The sequence below is a fragment of the Salvelinus fontinalis genome, chromosome 32 (genome assembly GCF_029448725.1).
Source record: "Salvelinus fontinalis isolate EN_2023a chromosome 32, ASM2944872v1, whole genome shotgun sequence".
Lineage (NCBI taxonomy): Eukaryota > Metazoa > Chordata > Actinopteri > Salmoniformes > Salmonidae > Salvelinus > Salvelinus fontinalis.
In genome coordinates, this window is record NC_074696.1 from 10,580,083 (window position 1) to 10,599,175 (window position 19,093).

Here is a 19,093-nt window from a genome sequence, read left to right on the forward strand (position 1 = left end):
CATTGCTAAGGAATAGTTATTTCATTGACAGCGAGGGCATTTATGTCAACACGGATGGAATACTGTTCAATTAGTACTACGCCATCTTGTGGCAAAACAAGGGCACATAACACCAAACCTATGGCCCGCCACGATACTTGTGTAGTAACTCGGTTGCCAGTCTGATTCTGCGTTTACCAAATCCCTATCGCTCATTGTCACGCCAAACATGTTATTGCATTGCATTTGGCGTGACTATGGAGCCCCAAAGTGGAGGTGTCATAATACCCATAAAACCTAGCGGTCCAACATGGAAACGGTTCCAACTGTTTTGATTCTTTAAAATAAGGGCTGTTTCGTGTTGGCGTACCCTGGCGTTACGTTTTGATAACCATGTAAATCTCTCTTGGACAAGGTGACTAATATATTAGACTCAATTTACTCTGGTTTGAAAATGCTCATTAGCATTTCATTTGCTGGTAAATGCTAATGTATTGATAAACGTCACCTTGTCCTACAGATTTACACAGTTATCACAACGTCACCCCAGGGTAAAAATGAATGGTGGAAAAACGTTCGGAACCATTTCCCCGTTTGACTGCTAGGTTTTATGGATATGACGACTCATACTGTGTTACTCAAAAGTTACGAGAGGTTGACATGATGGCACATCTGGGACTAAGCTAGTGGTAGTAAATTCCAACTGCACTAATCTCAGCACTAAATGTCTTCTGTGACAAACCTACAACAATTAGTTCCTTCAACTCAAAGATGTCCTTCTAGCAATTTCTGAAATGTCACTGTTGAAAAGTAATATCCCCAGTATAAATACATTACATTACACACACACACACTAAAGGGTAAAAAAATGTATTATTTAAATCTTATTTAAGAGACAAAAACAACTCCAAATCATTCCAGATCAGGCATTTTTTATTTTTAAGTAACTGGTAAAAGGATTTCTCACAGTGAAAAGATGCAACAATGGAATGAAACAGCCGCCACCCTTGCACAACATTGACAGCACAGTATGCTAGTATTGATACAAAGTTTAAGACACCGACTACAGCACATTTCCATTTCAACTTAGAAAAATCTATCCAAGCAAATACCCTCGAACTTACTTCACACGTTTAATATTTTACAAAACACCTTGATTAAGAGACTACTGGAAAAAGCAGAATGACCAACAAAACACTGTATATTTAAAAGAAATGGGGAAGTGTGAGTGAAAGACACCGAGCATGAGCCTGTTTTTTTTTCTACAACTATTTTATCAAAAAACGAAAAGGGACAGACACAGGGGACAATAACAAGGGGGGGGGGGGGGGGGGGGGGGGAGAGACACACACGACTGCTGGGTTATGTCCCCATCCCAGCTCAGGACTCTGATAGAGAGCGGGAGCGAGAACGAGACGCGGAGCGAGATTTGGAGCGGGACTCTGAGCGAGAGACGGAGGGGGAACGGGAGCGCGCTTTGGCCGGGGAGGGAGATGGAGATTTGGACTTAGACTTTGACTTGGGTTTGGATTCGGCAGGGGTGTGGGAGCGAGAGCGGGAACGGGCGGCCCCCTTCTCAGCTACAGCTCCCTCGTCGTCGCTCTTGGCCGGCTCGCGGCTCTTAGAGCCAGACTTCCGTGAGCGATCCTTAGCTGTTGATCTGGAGCGGGACCTGGATCTAGACTCATCCTTCCTGCTCTTCTTCCCTTCTTTCTTGCTGCTCTTTTTGCTCTTGCTGCGGCTCCTGCTGCGGCTCTTGCTACGGCCCCCGCGCCCCTCCTTGGCCTTGTGGGCGCCGTTGGTGCGCTCCTCCTCTCTGCTGCCCTTGGTCTTGTCCTTCTTGCTGTGGGAGCGGCTACGGGACCGGGAGGCAGCACCCCTGGGAAATAGAAAGGAGCAGACAGTTAACTAATATGTACTTGAAATGCAGAAATAGCCACCACCCATTGCACTAGCTGGTTAAGACATCTGAGCTACACAAGGTCCATATTGAGGCAAGAGCTCTTGGTAAACAGATTTTTTTAGAAACCCACAAATTGTAACTTGTTACTGTTGATGTCACTTGAGTGCAACAAGTCTGCAAAAGAAACATCTAAAAGAGATCCCTTAGAAAATGGCACCCTCTTAGTGTCCCACCCTCTTCCCTACACGTGTCCCAAATGGCACCTTCTTCCGTATATAGTTCCAAACGGCACCCTCTTCCCTATATAGTGCTCTACTTTTGACTGAAGCCCTACAAGCTCTGGTTGCAAGTAGTGTACTACATAGGGAATAGAGTGCCATTTGGGACACATGTCAGGGGTCACCCTTGGGTATGGGTCTATAAGTTAAACGTCGCCTGCACTCTGAGCCTCACCTGGAGCGGGAGCGACTGCTGCTCTCACTGCGGCTGCGGCTCTTACGGGACCTACGGCTCCTGGAGCGAGACCTGGAGACAGAGGGAGAACGTAGATTCACGGAAAGCCATGTACCTTCAGGGGTTAGGGTGACGTGAGTTCCAATGTAATTGTGAACTGGTGGGAAAGCAATACATTTGTGTGTGGGTTGGTGGGGGCAACTGAAATCGCCACATCCCTTTGAATAGAGACCATGTTTAAGAGCAGAAATTCTACTCATCGCTGATTAAAGATTGACTGACCTAGAAATAATCTAGGAAAATTTCATGCAACTACTCATTATGGTTTGTAGATAAGCCAGTCTCAGTGTGCATTCCAAATGTCAGTCTATTCCCCGCAGAGCCATACGGGCCCTTTGTCAAAAGCAGTGGACTAGAGTGAGCTGTTTGGGACGCAACCCCACATTCTTATTTACCGGGAGCGGCTGCGACTGCGAGAGTAGGAGCGCTTGCTGCGCTTGGCCCCGGGGCGGTCCTCAATCAGACGGATCTTCCTGCCGTTCACCTCTGTGCCGTCCAGCTTCTCCAGGGCTCTCTTCATGTCAGAGTATAGCCTGAACTCTATCACTCCCTCGTTCCTGCGCCCCTTATTGGTGTCAGCATACGTCACCTCACCCGCCTGCCTCATGTAGTCCTGGTGAAGGGACAGGAACGGTTGGGATTAGGTGAGAAAACCAAAGATCCTATTGAATTAATATACATAATTTAATATTGTACATGAGTCATGATATATATATGCATTCTATGTATTTGTATGGTGGAAAAACTGCAGGAAATCTCAGATTTATGCACCGCCATAAATTTAGCTAAGTTTGTCATATTGTACATTGCTCTCAGTCACTTTGTTTTGGTACCGTCATTAGCAGAGTATACATATCAACCCAACTTTAGCTCCAAGACGCCGGAAATGAATTAACAAAGGAAAAAGTAGATTGTGTCGATGGGCACATTGAACCTTATCGGGCACCGTAGTAAAAAAAAAAGTAAAAAAAAAAAAAGCTGGATAGAGCTTAAACAATGACATCATATGTGAATTCTGCCATCTTTATGCACGTTTGCCACTATGGGCATTTATTCAATCGTAAAAAATGATTCTTATGCAGTGTTGTGGAATGTTACTTTTAAAACTGATTGTTAGTTCTATAATGTTTAACCGTTATTTAACTAAGCCAGTTAAGAACACATTTTTATTTACAATGACAGCCTACACCGGCCAACCCCGGACGGCGCTGGGCCAATTGTGCGCCACCCTATGGGACTCCCAATCACGGCCGGTTGTGATACAGCCTGGATACGAACCAGGTTGTCTGTAGTGATGCCTCTAGCACGGAGATGCTGTGACTTAGACCGCGACACCACTCGGGAGCCCATTAGAGGGAACTTGTTACGTTACAATGTTACTTACTGTGGAAAGTAACAGGTTACTTTACGTTACCAAAACTAAAAACCCCCTGAAGATGCCTTGCGTGCGTTTGTCCTTATGCCCAGTAGATGGCGCACACTACCTTTGAATTGCTTGCATAGCCTTATCCATAACTCTGGCTGTACCAACACATAATGACTGATGCAAAATAACATGGATTTTTACTTTATCTTCTATAAAAAGTCACTTAAATTGACAAACTAACGCATTAAGTTACTCTTTAACACAAAATAGTAATCAGAGTACTCTAATGCGTTACCCCAACACAAACATACACGTAAAAAATGTTTTGAAAAAGGCTCAAATGTTCTCTCTCCAAACGTTAACGTAGGATGCCGAAATCATAAGGAAGAGAGTTATCATTAAGCATGGCTGAATAACGGGTCACCATACCTTCAGGTCTTGCCAGCTGCAGCGGCTGGACAGGTTCTCAACGATCAGCCGATAGTCTGTCCTTGCTGGTGGGCCATATCGGTCTCTGCCACCACGCCCGTACCCGCCCCCGCCCCCGCCTTCAAGGTAACAAGGACAGAGCAGCAGTAATTACGGCAGGGGACACACTGACGACAGCCTCAATACTAAACTCCAAGCTACATTCTGTAAACAAAATGGTCACTTATAAAACGGGGAGGGGGAGGTAAAGACAAACTATCAAAAAAAAGAAAAGATAAACAGAAATCAAACCTGTACACATTACACTGGTCTAGAAAACTAGGGGACATTTTCCATCGAGAACACTGACATATCCCTTCCCTTCAACAAGATCTAAACAAATAAATTACTACCTGATTCAAGTTTGGGTAGAACTGAATACAAAAACTGTACATACAAACTTAAAATCAAAATTAAAAGCTAAGACAAAAAAAAAAAAAGCTGACTGAAGACAGTACTTACTTACGGTGACACTAAAGTTTAAAGTTTAAACTAGCACATCTAAATATAGACATTTCACATGTGTTTCAGGCACCTATAAAAGCTCAACCCACATCTGTTCCTAACCCAATGGCATCCTCACCACCCGGCCTGGGACTAATGGGACAAGCGGTCTTCATTCACAATGGCTCCCTTTTTTGGTCTGCCCAGGGGCCCAGAATGGTCAAACCACACTCTTGGTTGGAAAGGGGACACCATGGCCAGGCCAGCAATAGGGGCAGGCAGTCAGCAAAGGACTCTTTTAATTAAAACATTGAGGTTCTTTGTTAAATCTTTACCTTTTATTATTCAACATTCATTTTAATTAAACAAAAAATAAAAGAATCCTGAATAAAACAGATGACACAAGATTCTCAAATTACTCTAACAAATTCACTAGTTCATTTATTCTATTCAAATTACAGTTCATTTATCTAGCAAATATTCTACGGTAGTAAATCTCAAGCTTGTTTCCCTCTCATTTCCCCCACGACAATTCGAATGAACACTAGTGCATTTGTTTCCCTGCAACAGTTTAAATCAAGCATACCGGCTCCCAAGATAACGGCATGTCATTGGTGGCAGTGGTGCATGTAATTTGAATTCCCTCAACTACTCAGGTGTAAAATGTCTTCTCTACACCCATTAGTAAAACAATGACTGTGGAGTACCATGAAGGGCTTAGTCTGTACTACGAGCTCCCGTGAATGCAAGAGAACAAGGTGCTTCTCTAACCGGCAACCTGCCCCACACACCTGTATGCCAACGAGACGACAAGTGGCCTACTCAAGAGTGGAGTCAGAACAATAGCATCCACTTCTCCCTGAAACTAGGTGAAATTACAGCAAATGGGAGAGATCTATGTAGAAATGCCCTCTAAAAAAAACAAAACAGAAAAACAACTTTGGGGTGGAATCATCCTTTTACAGTGTGGTGGGAATGTGGAGTGAGCCGAGCACAACCCAAATTATGGGTGACAGTGCCAGCTGTGACCATGTATACCAGTATGGTACTGCTTGTGTATATTTGACTAAGTTTCCATCACTACTATCCCCAAGGAAGCAACAAGCCTTTGAACAGATGGCACGTAGACGCATCTTCTCAGGACGTAAAACAACTAAGGTAAAGAATGGACGACAACTGATGCTCACGTGGTAGCATTAACTATAGTTGAATTATAGTTATAATATATTTGATTATGTGGTTGTCTTAGCTAGCTACCTTAAGTTGAATGCACTGACTAAGTCGGGCTGGATAAGAATGTCTGCTAAATAACCAAAATATTAATGTAAAAGAACCCAATTACATGAACTACAACCACCAAGGACAAACTTGAGATGTTATGCAGTAGTGGCCTATCCCACATACTATGCACTGCCATGTTGGCCTCCTCAATCTCAAATCCCCACTAATGTTAAAACACCACTGCATTGTATACTTACTTCTTCCACCACCTCCGCCGCCACCTCCTCCTCCTCCTGAGCCATAGCTGCCATCCCGCCGCGGCCCCTTTGTGTGTTCCACAATAACCCTCTCCCCACACAGGTCTTTCCCATTCAGGTCATACACAGCATCATCTGCATCGCGGGGGTCATCAAATTCAACAAACCCATACCTTTACACATAGGAGAAAGTATGTTAGGCTAGAGATGAGGTGGCACATCGATTTGGGATCAAATGATGTGAGTAGTTAAAAACTACTAACGCCAGACCCAAATGACCATTTCATAATGCAACATTTTATAATCTTCTCACATGTGCCACTGCTGCTGCAGGGTGTTAAGAGGGGCCACATTAATTCCACTTGTAAGTATGGTGTAGTTTAGAGTACTGTTAACTAGCTAAGATAATATTGAGTTAAGCTAACATTGTGTTTTGACCCATGTCTCTACAGTAGTTAGCAAATTATTTTGACTGCCATTCATACTGGTGGTTAGAGTGCGTGTAAATGGCCTTGTAAATGTTGTCCCGTCCACCAGATACCATAATATGACAGTTGCTGGAAGTATGACAATGCCAGTAGCCACTATCGTTGGCTGTACAACCATTCCGCTTCACCCGCAATAACATCTGCTAAGCATGTGTATGTGACCAATACAATTACGCAAGCTATCTACTGTAACTGTTACATAAACAGTATCTACCCGACGCCAGTTAGGGAGTAAAATCGTTTTCGTACCGTTATGCAAGCCAATTTAGCATGCAACTGTTGTTTGAAGATGCTAGCTAGCTTAGTTATGAAGAAGTCATACACGTGAAACTAAGGTTACCTCTTCTGACACGTGGCTGCGATTTCATTCAAAGAAAAGAGCGCCTAGTACGTTCGTGGCTTGCTAACTAACAACATGGTCTACTCGGTCTAAACACAAACACGACAATGAGGTGCCCCTAGCAGCTTAGCTAGCTAGCAAAACACGATTGACGCTAGCTACAGTATGTTAACTCCTTAACCCATGCTAGTCAACTTTGCTTCTATAGCAAAACGCTTCTCAAATTCTTAACTAGCTAAGTAAATAATAATATGATAACTAGGTCTTCAAACTAAATTAATTAACGAGAATCTTCCATAAACGCCAATTAAAACACTGGTTCAAGAGGCTTGGGCCTGGCTACGAGGACTAGGCCACAAACACAACGCGGCTAGCTACCACAGAGCGAGACGAGGCATTCATTTTGTTACCCGTTTTTCAGGTCAACTTCAAGTATCTTCCCATAGCCCTTGAAGAACTTCTCGACGTCCTTTTCCCTTGCTCGATAGCTCAATCTTCCAATATAAACTCTCGACATTTCCCCGTGCTGATCTTTGTCCCTTCACACTCTCAGGAACACAATGGCGCGTAGGGAAATATTCTGCCAATGTCAATGACCACTCAAAACCCGCCCACAAGGCCTGAAAACGAGACCCTTTTTTCGCCACAAGAGAGGAGTTGCCACATTCATCCAATAGGTGTCTCCATAATGACAATCTAAATGTTCTCTGCGTTTCTCCCTTTGTTATTGCTTCATCACACCAAATTATTTAATCTGAAGTGATTGATAGTTAACGGTTAAAACGTATGTTTTTTTTTTTTAAATAAAACATTATTTTGAAATGGTGTTAACACAATGTGAAGTCACATTTGCAAATGTTTTTTTCTTCAAAAAATTGGTTAATTTTATTTCATAAATGTTTTTAATTCATGTGTGTCCTGATATCCTAGTCATCCGTCGCTCTAGAGCTGGTATTCCCCCTGGGGTACGAGCAATGCCGTCGGGGGTACGGCAAATAAAAATGTGATTCACATAAATAAAAAATAAAAAAGTACATTTATATTTTCCAACGGGGCTATACATTTGGGTGAGTTTTTTTCTCGCCCGAGTAGCCTCGTTTCACTGCCAAAAAATACAATTTAACAATCTATTGTTCAGCGAAATAACAAATAACAACACAATGTCAAATACAGGTAGCCTAGTCAAATAATGAACATCCAATCACATGAACCGTTACTCTCTCGCGGGAGCCCTTCACTCCTGCGCAGACATTTAGAAACGAAACATGACGATTTGAAAAATAAGCCACATCGTTTTTTGAGAATAAAGATGACTTTTGAGTAGTAAGACATGTATAAAAGCAACAGATACCATTAATGAGAAGGGGCTAGAAGCGACTTATATGGTGAGCTACCGAGTGGCTAGGACAGGCAAGCCCCATAATGTTGTGGAGGATTTAATTCTTCCTGCTGGCGGATATGGCTCGGACAATGCTGGGGGAAAAGGCACAAAAAAAGGTGGGTACATTTCATCATCCACTGAGAGGCTCTTGCTGCCAAGGGAATGCCTGACAGCTTGAAATATGTTTTGGACACTACAGTGAAAATGGTTAACTTTGTTAAAGCAAGGCCCCTGAACTCTCGTGTATTTTCTGCATTATGCAGTGATATGAGCAGCGACCATGTAACGCTTTTACAACATATAGAAGTGCGCTGGTTATCAAGGGGAAAACTATTGACACGTTTTTTTTTTTTTTAGAGCAGGGGTGTCAAACTCATTCCACGGAGGGCCTAGTGTCTGCAGGTTTTTGGTTTTTCCTTTCAATAAAGCCCTAGACAACCAGGTGTGGGGAGTTCCTAACTAATTAGTGATGTTAATTCATCAATCAAGTATAAGGGAGGAGCGAAAACCCGCAGACACTCGGCCCCCCGTGGAATGAGTTTGACACCTGTGATTTAGAGGCAAGCTTAAAGTTTTCTTTACTGACCATAATTTTGTACTTGTCTGACAGCTTGCATGATGATGAATTTCTTACATGACTAGCCAATCTGGGTGATGTTTTTTTCTCACCCGAATGATCTGAATCTAGGATTACAGGGACTCTCCGCTACACTATATTCAATGTCGTGGACAAAAATGAGGTTGGGTGTTCCATTCTCCAGACCCCTGTCAGATGTCCCGATTTACATTTTCTGACATGTCAGAAATTTGGGTTTGTGCATCTTGTAGTATGAGCAGTGCTACTGTGCAGTTTGGACAAGGACTACTGCCAATGAGCACTCAGCATGTGAGACCAAAACAATGATGAAGAAGAGGAAAGCAACAATAACACTCAGGTTGTTATTAGTTACCACAACCACAAAGTCAAAAATGGCTATTTCGTAACAATTCATGAAAACCTGCACCGCCCACAATCGCAGGGCTCTCCAGAGGGTGGTGCAGACTGCACAACGCATCACCGGGGGTAAACTACCTGCCCTCCAGGACACCTACAGCACCCGACGTCACAGGAAGGCCAAAAAGATCATCAAGGACAACAACCACCCGAGCCACTGCCTGTTCACCCCGCTATCATCCAGAAGGCGAGGTCAGTACAGGTGCATCAAAGCAGGGACCGAGAGACTAAAAAACAGCTTCTATCTCAAGGCCATCAGACTGTTAAACAGCCATCACTAACATTGAGTGGCTGAGGCCAACATACTGACTCAACTCCAGCCACTTTAATAATGGAAAAATGTATGTAATAAATGTATCACTAGCCACTTTAAACAATTCCACTTTATATAATGTTTACATACCCTACATTACTCATCTCATCTGTATATAATGTACTCTATACCAGCCACTGCATCTTGCCTATGCCGTTCTATACCATCACTCATTCGTATATTTTTTTAATGTGCATATTCTTATTCATTCCTTTACACTTGTGTGTATAAGGTAGCTGATGTGAAATTGTTAGGTTAGATTACTCGTTGGTTATTACTGCATTGTCGGAACTAGAAGTACAAGTATTTCGCTACACTCGCATTAACATCTGCTAACCATGTGTATGGACAAATAACATTTGATTTGATTTGATCAAATGTGATTTGATTAATTGGGTAGCCATAATCTATTTGTTTAAGTAACAAATTGCTTTGATTTAGACTTTTATTTTTGAATGCGCCCCAGCCGATAGGCTATGAAGATCTGAGTTGCCGATTGGCCCTCACCAACCGGCCATCTGGCCCATAGAGACTAAAGGACTATGCTGTGGCCCTCACCAACCAGCCATCTGGCCCATAGAGACTAAAGGACTATGCTGTGGCCCTCACCAACTGGCCATCTGGCCAGTACAGACTAAAGGACTATGCTGTGGCCCTCACCAACTGGCCATCTGGCCCATAGAGACTAAAGGACTATGTTGTGGCCCTCACTAACCGGCCATCTGGCCCACAGAGACTAAAGGACTATGCTGTGGCCCTCACCAACCGGCCATCTGGCCCATAGAGACTAAAGGACTATGCTGTGGCCCTCACCAACCGGCCATCTGGCCAGTACAGACTAAAGGACTATGCTGTGGCCCTCACCAATCGGCCATCTGGTCCACAGAGACTAAAGTACTATGCTGTGGCCCTCACCAACCGGCCATCTGGCCCATAGAGACTAAAGGACTATGCTGTGGCCCTCACCAACCGGCCATCTGGCCCATAGAGACTAAAGGACTATGCTGTGGCCCTCACCAACTGGCCATCTGGCCCATAGAGACAAAAGGACTATGCACTCTATGCTGCACACCACATCAAGGCATCTCTGAACTCTACACAAAAGAACTGCACTATACTGCATTGCACTCTGTCCATCTCTCTGTATTTAGATATATTCATACTGATACTGTAAATGTGTACATCCCCTGTATATCAACTGTATACCCACTGTGTTTCAACCGTTTACCTACTCTGTATACACCGTATGCTCACTGTATCAAGCATTAACCCACTGTACATTTGTATATCTGCTAATTCTCTTACAGCTCTATGCTCACTCTACCTAGTTGTATATAATGTATGTCAACTTTGTTTAAACTCTGTCTCTAAATGTTGTCTGGCACCACCATATCACCAAGTAACACTCAGAGTATGTTGGCAAGAAAGGCCCACAGAACAGACAGGCACAGAGTAAGTTTTTCATCTTCTCATTGAAGAGTCTAAAACAAGGGCTCGTCCGGGATTTGAACCCGGGACCTCTCGCACCCTAAGCGAGAATCATACCCCTAGACCAACGAGCCTGTCTGTCGGCTGTTTCTGAGATTTGGAAAATCATTTAAATGCCACGCATGTAATGAAAACTTTGATTCTTCAATGGTACTGCACTGTCTTCTGGTGGTGCTGAGAAGTACTGCTGTTGAATTTTGGGCGTTTGGACAATGGCCACTCAAATCTGTAGATTAGGATTGCACTAGAGGGAGACGAGAGCTGGTCGTTAATTTGCAACCAGCTAGGGAATTAACACAAAGGGAAGAGCGCTAGTTCAACATGGAGAGGAAGAGCTACAAAGTCATCATTATGTCTAAACCCCGCCCATTTCTTAAAATGTTCTTCTGATTTTAAACCTAACCTTAACTACACTGCTCACCTTGTGGCTAACCCTAACCTTAACTACACTGCTCACCTTGTGGCTAACCCTAACCTTAACTACACTGCTCACCTTGTGGCTAACCCTAACCTTAACTACACTGCTCACCTTGTGGCTAACCCTAACCTTAACTACACTGCTCACCTTGTGGCTAACCCTAACCTTAACTACACTGCTCACCTTGTGGCTAACCCTAACCTTAACTACACTGCTCACCTTGTGGCTAACCCTAACCTTAACTACACTGCTCACCTTGTGGCTAACCCTAACCTTAACTACACTGCTCACCTTGTGGCTAACCCTAACCTTAACTACACTGCTCACCTTGTGGCTAACCCTAACCTTAAATTAAGACCAAAACGCACATTTTTGTTTTCATACATTTTTACGTCATGGATAATTTTGACTTTATATTTGTGGTAACTAATGACAAGCAGGAGAGTTGTAGTTCTGCCAATTATGTGTATTCTACCCCAACACACTTAACACTTGAGTTCAAATCGATGTGTTATACTAGACGAGGCATGTGGCTCGTTGGTCTAGGGGTATGATTCTCGCTTAGGGTGCGAGAGGTCCCGGGTTCAAATCCCGGACGAGCCCATCTTTTAATGTTAGGCCTCCATGAAACTAGTATGCAGTATACTAGATATGCTCACTCTACCTAGTTGTATATAATGTATGTCAACTTTGTTTAAACTCTGTCACTAAATGTTGTCTGGCACCATCATATCACCAAGTAACTCTCAGAGTATGTTGTCTCACAGTAGCAGCACGATATCCACAAGTAATAAATAATAAGCATCGTGAAAGTTGGTCTAGGGGTAGAATTCTTGCCTACGGTGCAAGAGGTCTGGGGTTCAAAACCTGAAATAAACAATTTTTTTATGTTAGAACATCAGAGCGACGTCAATTGACCAGGAATACGACTTTCCCGAAGTGGATCCTTTGTCCTCACCAACCAGGGCGTTTGAACTGATTCAAGAGGCCGATCCCAAATTAATGCCGCCGGAGGACTAGAGGGAGACAGAGCAGTCTTCTGGTCAGACTTCGGAGGCGCGCACACCACCCACCTCTTCTGAGTATATTACTCGCTAATATCCAGTCCCTTGATAACAAGGTTGACAAAATCAGGGCATGGGTTGCTTTCCAGAGAGACATCGGGGATTGTAACATACTCTGTTTCATGGCTCTCTCTGAATATACTGTCGAAGTTGGTACAGTCAACAGGATGTTCAGTGCGTCGCGCCGACAGGAACAAACATCTCTCTGGTAAGAAGAAGGGCGGGGGTGTATGTTTCATGATTAACAACTCATGGTGTAATTGGAACAACATACAGGAACTCAAGTCCTTTTGTTCACCTGACCTAGAATTCCTCACAATCAAATGCTGACCGTATTATCTCCCAAGAAAATTCTCTTTGGTTATTGTCACAGCCGTGTACATCCCCCCCTCAAGCTGATACCAAGACGGCCCTCAAGGAACTTCACTGCACTTTATGCAAACTGGAAACCATATATCCTGGGGCTGCATTTATTGTAGCTGGGGATTTTAACAAAGCAAATTTGAGAACAAGGCTGTCTGAATTCTATCAGCATATCAAATGTAACACTCGCGCTAGAAAAACACTGGACCACTGTTACTCTAATTTCCACGTTGCACACAAGGCCCTCCCCCGCCCTCCTTTTGGCAAATCTGATCATGGCTCTATTTTGCTCCTCCCTTCCTATAGGCAGAAACTCACGGCATCCCTAGCCACGTCCTCAGAACATGTGCAGACTAGCTGGCTGGTGCGTTTACGGACATAATAAATCTCTCCCTATCCCAGTCTGCTGTCCCCACATGCTTCAAGATGGCCACCATTGTTTCTGTACCCAAGAATGCAAAGTTAACTGAACTAAATGACTATCGCCCCATAGCACTCACATCTGTCATCATGAAGTGCTTTGAGAGACTAGTCAAGGATCATATCACCTCCACCTTACCTGTCACCCTAGACTCACTTCACTTTTCTTACCGCCCCAATAGGTCCACAGACGATGCAATCGCCATCACACTGCACACTGCCATATTCCATCTGGACAAGAGGAATACCTATGTAAGAATGCTGTTCATTGACTATAGCTCAGCATTCAACGCCATAGTACCCTCCAAGCTCATCATTAAGCTTGAGGCCCTGGATCTCAACCCCGTCCTGTGAAATTGGCTCATGGACTTCCTGACGGGCCACCCCCAGATGGTGAAGGTAGGAAACAACGTCTCCCCTTCACTGATCCTCAACACTGGAGCCCAACAAGGCTGCATGCTTAGTCCCCTCCTGTACTCCCTGTTCACCCATGACTGCCATGCACGCCTCCAACTCAATCATCAAGTTTACAGACGACACAACAGTAGTAGGCGGCTTGATTACCAACTAAGACGAGAGAGCCTACAGGGAGGAGGTGAGGGCTCCCGGAGTGTGGTGTCAGGAAAATAACCTCTCACTCAACGTCAACAAAACAAAGGAGATGATCGTGGACTTCAGGAAACAGCAGAGGGAGCACCCACCTATCCACATCAACGGGACAGCAGTGGAGAAGGTGGAAAGTTTTAAGTTCCTCGGCATACACATCACGGACAAACTGAAATGGTCCACCCACACAGACAATGTGGTGAAGAAGGCGCAACAGCCCCTCTTCAACCTCAGGTAGCTGAAGCAATTTGGCCTGTCACCTAAAACCCTCACAAACTTTTACAGATGCACAATTGAGAGCATCCTGTCGGGCTGTATCACCACCTGGTATGACAACTGCACCGTACACAATCGCAGGGGGTGGTGCGGTCTGCACAACGCATTACCGGGGGCAAACTACCTGCCCTCCAGGACACCTACATTACCCAATGTCACAGAAAGGCCAAAAAGATAATCAAGGACAACAACCACCCGAGCCACTGCCTGATCACCCCCGCTACCATCCAGAAGGCAAGGTCAGTACAGGTGCATCAAAGCTGGGACAGAGAGACTGAAAAACAGCTTCTATCTCAAGGCCATCAGACTGTTAAACAGCAATCACTAACTCAGAGAGGCTTCACCTACACACAGACTTGAAATCATTGGCCACTTTAATAAATGGAACACTAGTCACTTTAACAATGCCACTTTATTCATGTTTACATATCTTGCATTACTCATCTCATATGTATATACTGTATTCTATTCTATCTATTGCATCCTAGCCTATGTCACTCTGTCATTGCTCATCCATATATTTATATATTCTTATTCCATTCCTTAGATCTGTGTGTGTTATGTAGTTGTTGTGGAATTGTAAGATATTACTTGTTAGATATTGCTGCACATGTCGTTACTAGAAGCACAAGCATTTCGCTACACTCGCAATAACATCTGCTATTTGAAGTAACACTCAGAGTATGTTGGCTTGCACTAGCAGCACCATATCACAAAGTAAAATTCTGAGTATGTGTAAATGTGCTTGGCGAATAAAGATGATTCTGATTTGTACAAGCCTAGTAAAATTGATTCAGATTGTTGTGTGGATTGAAGATTTCACCTTTATTTAACCAGGCGGGCTAGTTGAGAACAAGTTCTCATTTGCAGCTGCGAAGATACACTCATCATTCACTTCAGGTGTACATTTCCCCCCCCCAAAAAAAATGTTAACCAAAGGAACGATCATATAATTGTGTAAATATATATAAAGCTGCTCAGACACCAACACACTTCTCTGCAGTAGATGGCGTGATGAGCATTCCGAACTGAAACATTATCCAACCACGCGAATAAGAAATCCCTCACACGCGCGTGCGCATTTACAGAGCGGAAAGCGTAATTTCGTCGAGCGGAAACTGGTACGTCCTTTCTGAAGCGGACTGCCATCATGGTGAGTTCGCAATGGAGCTTGTGGATTTTGAAAAAATGATTAAATAAAAAATTCCTTATTGTTAAGCACCCTCAACTGATATGTAAATGCATAGCGTATCGCTATGTTGGCTTTTTTTTGATGCGTTTAAGGTTTTGATAAATAGTTTCGATGGGTTTTGGACATAATAAAAATGTCGGCTGTTCCGCATGCTACAACGTGGTGAAGAACAGGCCGATAATCAGTAGACTAACCGTAGTCAACTATCGAGCTAGGCAGCGCCAACGTCACCACTGTAAAAAACTAATTTGAAAAGCGATCGCAGAATAGTTTCTGTATTTGTTTTCTTCGTTTGGTTTGTCGGTCCACGGCCATACGTAAACTAACTAACGGTAGTTACGTTATCTGCCAGCGTGCTAGGCTTAGGGGTAACGTAATAGTACCACTCCGGTACAGTTTGCTGGCGTCTATAGACTTCTCGGTATTGGTGTTTTCCCACAAACTAATAGCCATTTCCCGAAGGTAAATCACATTTTATAAAACGTGTAGTTAGCTAACCAAGATAACCCATCTGCGTGTTTGACAGTGTCGGGAGGGTTAAAGTGTTTGGTCCATCAGTAGGCTGGACAATAGTCAATTCACCCCAGCTGAAAAAGATGTCAGAAGAACGTTGCTCAGCTGGAACACTAACGCGAGCCAATAGCAAATGAATGGAGTCGAACGTTCGCAGAGCCTGTTGACTGGAGTGACGCTTAGAAATCAATTTCACCTAAATGGCACCAATATATGTATCTCTTACAATTTTACTACAACAATCTTTTATGACCAAACTGAGAAGTAACTAGTGTAGAAAGTAAACATCCTCACATCTATAGTGCCAAGTGTGCTCATGTCTGCATAACGAGGAAGTAGGGTGAAAAAGTGCTACTTCTGATCTAGCGATTGACGACAGCTGAGCACGCCGCCCAACCTGTAATTACAAAGAGTAGATTATCCTGATTTTAAAATGGTGTCCGACTTGAAAAAAATGTATATATATACACGATGCGAGATATTTGGCGAAATATACCGGCATGCCTCCAAAACAATGGGGGAGCTCAGCGTTCCAAGGGCAAAAGGTATTTTTGGGTTTATGTTGGATGACTACGGAGTACGCTGCCCAGCCTTACATAATTAGAAAGATATCATGTTTTAAAATGGTTTCAAATTGAGAGAGAAAAAGTGCACATTGTACACATTGCGAGATATTTGGCAAAATATAAATACATACCTATATTTCCCTATAGTAAACAATGGGGAGGGCTACCACAGTTCCATGAGTAATTTGTTAACATTTTAACTACTAACAACGTGGGCAGGTCTCATTGCCAACAATAGCAAAGCAGACATTGTGACATAGAATAAACGGGCAATAGAATGTTCAGAGGGTGAGTTGGTGTCCAATAGAACTAATATGAGCTGGCAGGGTAAAAAAATGCCCTGAAATAAAGCCTGCTTCTTTGTGATTACTTTTTTTGTGATTAAGCATTGTTAAAAATGTCCAGTGTCTAGCCTACCATAATACTATTTTCTGGATCTGCCTACCAAGCTAGTTAACAACCCTTATTTGTTGCAGGTGTTCAAGCGCTACGTTGAGATTGGCCGTGTTGCTTACATCTCTTTCGGGCCCCACGCAGGCAGCCTGGTGGCCATCGTCGATGTCATCGACCAAAACAGAGTAAGCATAGTATTGATGATATCCTGACTTTATGCCAGAGGTCTCCAACTCTCTTCATTTTAAGTTACTGGTTGTGCAGGCTTGTTCCAATGCTGCAGTAACATATCAGATTCACATGATCAACTAGTCAGTCTTTCTGGCCTGGAATTGGGAGAGCCCGGCTCCAAACCGGTACCTGACTCACCTACTAGTCTGGTAGAGTTTGTTTGTCTGTCAGTCTTTTATCCACCAACAATTCTCCAGAGTCCTGCTTCAAAGTGTCCAAAAACTCCCCATTGTGTGAGTGGTAGAGCCAGGTTGTTGACGTAAACTACCACATAGCGCAGCTCATTTAAGAACGGTTCAACTCAGCATAGACATGTTTAATTAAATTGGCTGTGGTGTGTTTGTCTCAGGCATTGGTGGATGGTCCCTGCACAGGGGTGAAGAGACAGTCGATGCCTTTCAAGTGCATGCAGCTCACTGACTACGTCATCAAAGTCCCACACAGGTGAGTGAGAGGACCTCAGGGGTGTATTTACTAGGAACCAAGCAGAAGCAAACTGAATGAAACAGGGAGGTACCTACCTAACTTTGTCCAATATAAACGTACTTGCGTTGCAAAATGTTTAGCTATGGTTCGCACATGAATATTTTCCAGACCTCAATTAAGACTTTGATTGGTTCAGTCAGTTTTATTATAGCTGAGCTGGTACAAAAAAACATGTGCGAATACACACTTCGATGAATTGAGTTTGGCTTTTGTTTTCCTGTGGTGGATTTTGAGTCGATAGTCACAAACCTATTGCAGTACCCTCTTAGAACACAATACCTTTGCCTCTTCTCTGCCCATGTCGATCCTCTGGGACATAACCCTTCCTGTGTTGCAGCGCTCGTCAGAAGTTTGTGAGACGTGCCTGGGAGAAGGCCCAAGTCACTGAGAAGTGGGCAGGAAGCAACTGGGCCAAGAAGATCGAAGCCAGGCAAAAGGTACAGAGTGTTTTTAGATTACTTTTAGCTGCTAATCAAAAAGCAACTCCTTATGGGGTCCACATGTTTCTGACAGCCTTCTGTCTCCTTCGGTTTTCTAAATGGATGGGGGAATTGGTCTGCTTGTGGCTAACAGTAGGTTCCTCAAGGGTTGTGACTAAACATTTTGTCAAATGGGACACGGGATAGTTCAGTAGGCTTTAGGTGAATCACTGCCCACAAACATCATTGGCTTGCTTATGCTACTGCAATGTTTCTGCATTTCCAGGGTGGTATTCACAAAGAACCAAATAGGCTACAATGGGGAAGGACCTACCTGAATCTGTCCAATAAGCAAATAGTTTGATGTCCCAGTTGTGTAACTGTTGTGTGTGTCTCTGCAGAGGGCACAGATGTCCGACTTTGATCGCTTCAAGGTGATGAAGGCCAAAAGGATGGTGAGTGTAGAAAACGCTCAGATTATTCATTATGTTGAATATTTTTGCGTTTCACAATTACATGTAAAACGACAATATGTTGTATTTGAATCCCCGAACACATGAAGGGTTTAATGTGTGACAATAAAACCTAATGGGGGGGGGGAAATGATTGAATGGTCACTGATTTGTTGTTTGTGTCCACAGAGGAACAAGTTCATCAAGCATGAGGTGAAAAGGCTGCAGAAAGAGGCAGCGAAGAAGGCGTGATCTGTCATTAATAAATCTTCTGGTTGAATTGTTCTCCGTCCTCTGGTCTTTACTACTGCACACCTGTCAATCACAGCATAAGGCTAGCTATCGCTTCGGTCACACAGACAGCGTGGCCTCACAGCATAGGGCTAGCTATCGCTTCGGTCAGACAGACAGCGTGTCCTCACAGCATAGGGCTAGCTATCGCTTCGGTCACACAGACAGCGTGGCCTCACAGCATAGGGCTAGCTATCGCTTCGGTCACACAGACAGCGTGTCCTCACAGCATAGGGCTAGCTATCGCT

At 43.7% G+C, this 19,093-nt stretch overlaps 2 protein-coding genes and 2 non-coding genes across 4 annotated transcripts; 2 read left to right on the forward strand and 2 right to left on the reverse strand.

Annotated features, from left to right (window-relative positions):
- Positions 1 to 894: 894 nt before the first annotated feature.
- Positions 895 to 7,654, reverse strand: LOC129830712 (serine/arginine-rich splicing factor 6-like). The gene is made up of 6 exons (XM_055893355.1): positions 7,390 to 7,654; positions 6,152 to 6,324; positions 4,191 to 4,309; positions 2,791 to 3,008; positions 2,336 to 2,407; positions 895 to 1,858 (listed from the first exon to the last, which is right to left on the reverse strand). The coding sequence occupies exons 1-6, from the start codon at positions 7,494 to 7,496 to the stop codon at positions 1,360 to 1,362; spliced, it is 1,188 nt and encodes a 395-aa protein (XP_055749330.1). The 5' UTR covers positions 7,497 to 7,654; the 3' UTR covers positions 895 to 1,359.
- Positions 7,655 to 11,157: 3,503 nt separating this feature from the next.
- Positions 11,158 to 11,229, reverse strand: trnap-agg (transfer RNA proline (anticodon AGG)). The gene has a single exon. It is a non-coding gene; the product is annotated as a tRNA-Pro (tRNA).
- An 875-nt stretch (positions 11,230 to 12,104) lies between these two features.
- On the forward strand, positions 12,105 to 12,176 carry trnap-agg (transfer RNA proline (anticodon AGG)). Its single transcript has one exon. It is a non-coding gene; the product is annotated as a tRNA-Pro (tRNA).
- A 3,176-nt stretch (positions 12,177 to 15,352) lies between these two features.
- On the forward strand, positions 15,353 to 18,839 carry LOC129830713 (60S ribosomal protein L14-like). Its single transcript, XM_055893356.1, has 6 exons — positions 15,353 to 15,455; positions 17,050 to 17,151; positions 17,547 to 17,641; positions 18,021 to 18,120; positions 18,504 to 18,557; positions 18,744 to 18,839. Exons 1-6 carry the CDS (start codon positions 15,453 to 15,455, stop codon positions 18,804 to 18,806), a joined length of 417 nt encoding a protein of 138 aa, XP_055749331.1. The 5' UTR covers positions 15,353 to 15,452; the 3' UTR covers positions 18,807 to 18,839.
- Positions 18,840 to 19,093: the final 254 nt, after the last annotated feature.

Excerpts from the sequence above, each read along its gene's own strand:
- LOC129830712 (XM_055893355.1), bottom strand. The coding sequence starts at position 7,496 with ATGTCGAGAGTTTATATTGGAAGATTGAGCTATCGAGCAAGGGAAAAG. Across the intron at positions 4,310-6,151 it reads CGGCGGAGGTGGTGGAAGAA|GCGGGGGCGGGGGCGGGTAC; the intron begins GTAAGTATACAA and ends GTTACCTTGAAG. Across the intron at positions 2,408-2,790 it reads CGCAGTCGCAGCCGCTCCCG|GTCTCGCTCCAGGAGCCGTA; the intron begins GTAAATAAGAAT and ends CTCTGTCTCCAG.
- LOC129830713 (XM_055893356.1), top strand. Across the intron at positions 17,642-18,020 it reads GTCATCAAAGTCCCACACAG|CGCTCGTCAGAAGTTTGTGA; the intron begins GTGAGTGAGAGG and ends CCTGTGTTGCAG. Across the intron at positions 18,121-18,503 it reads AGATCGAAGCCAGGCAAAAG|AGGGCACAGATGTCCGACTT; the intron begins GTACAGAGTGTT and ends GTGTCTCTGCAG.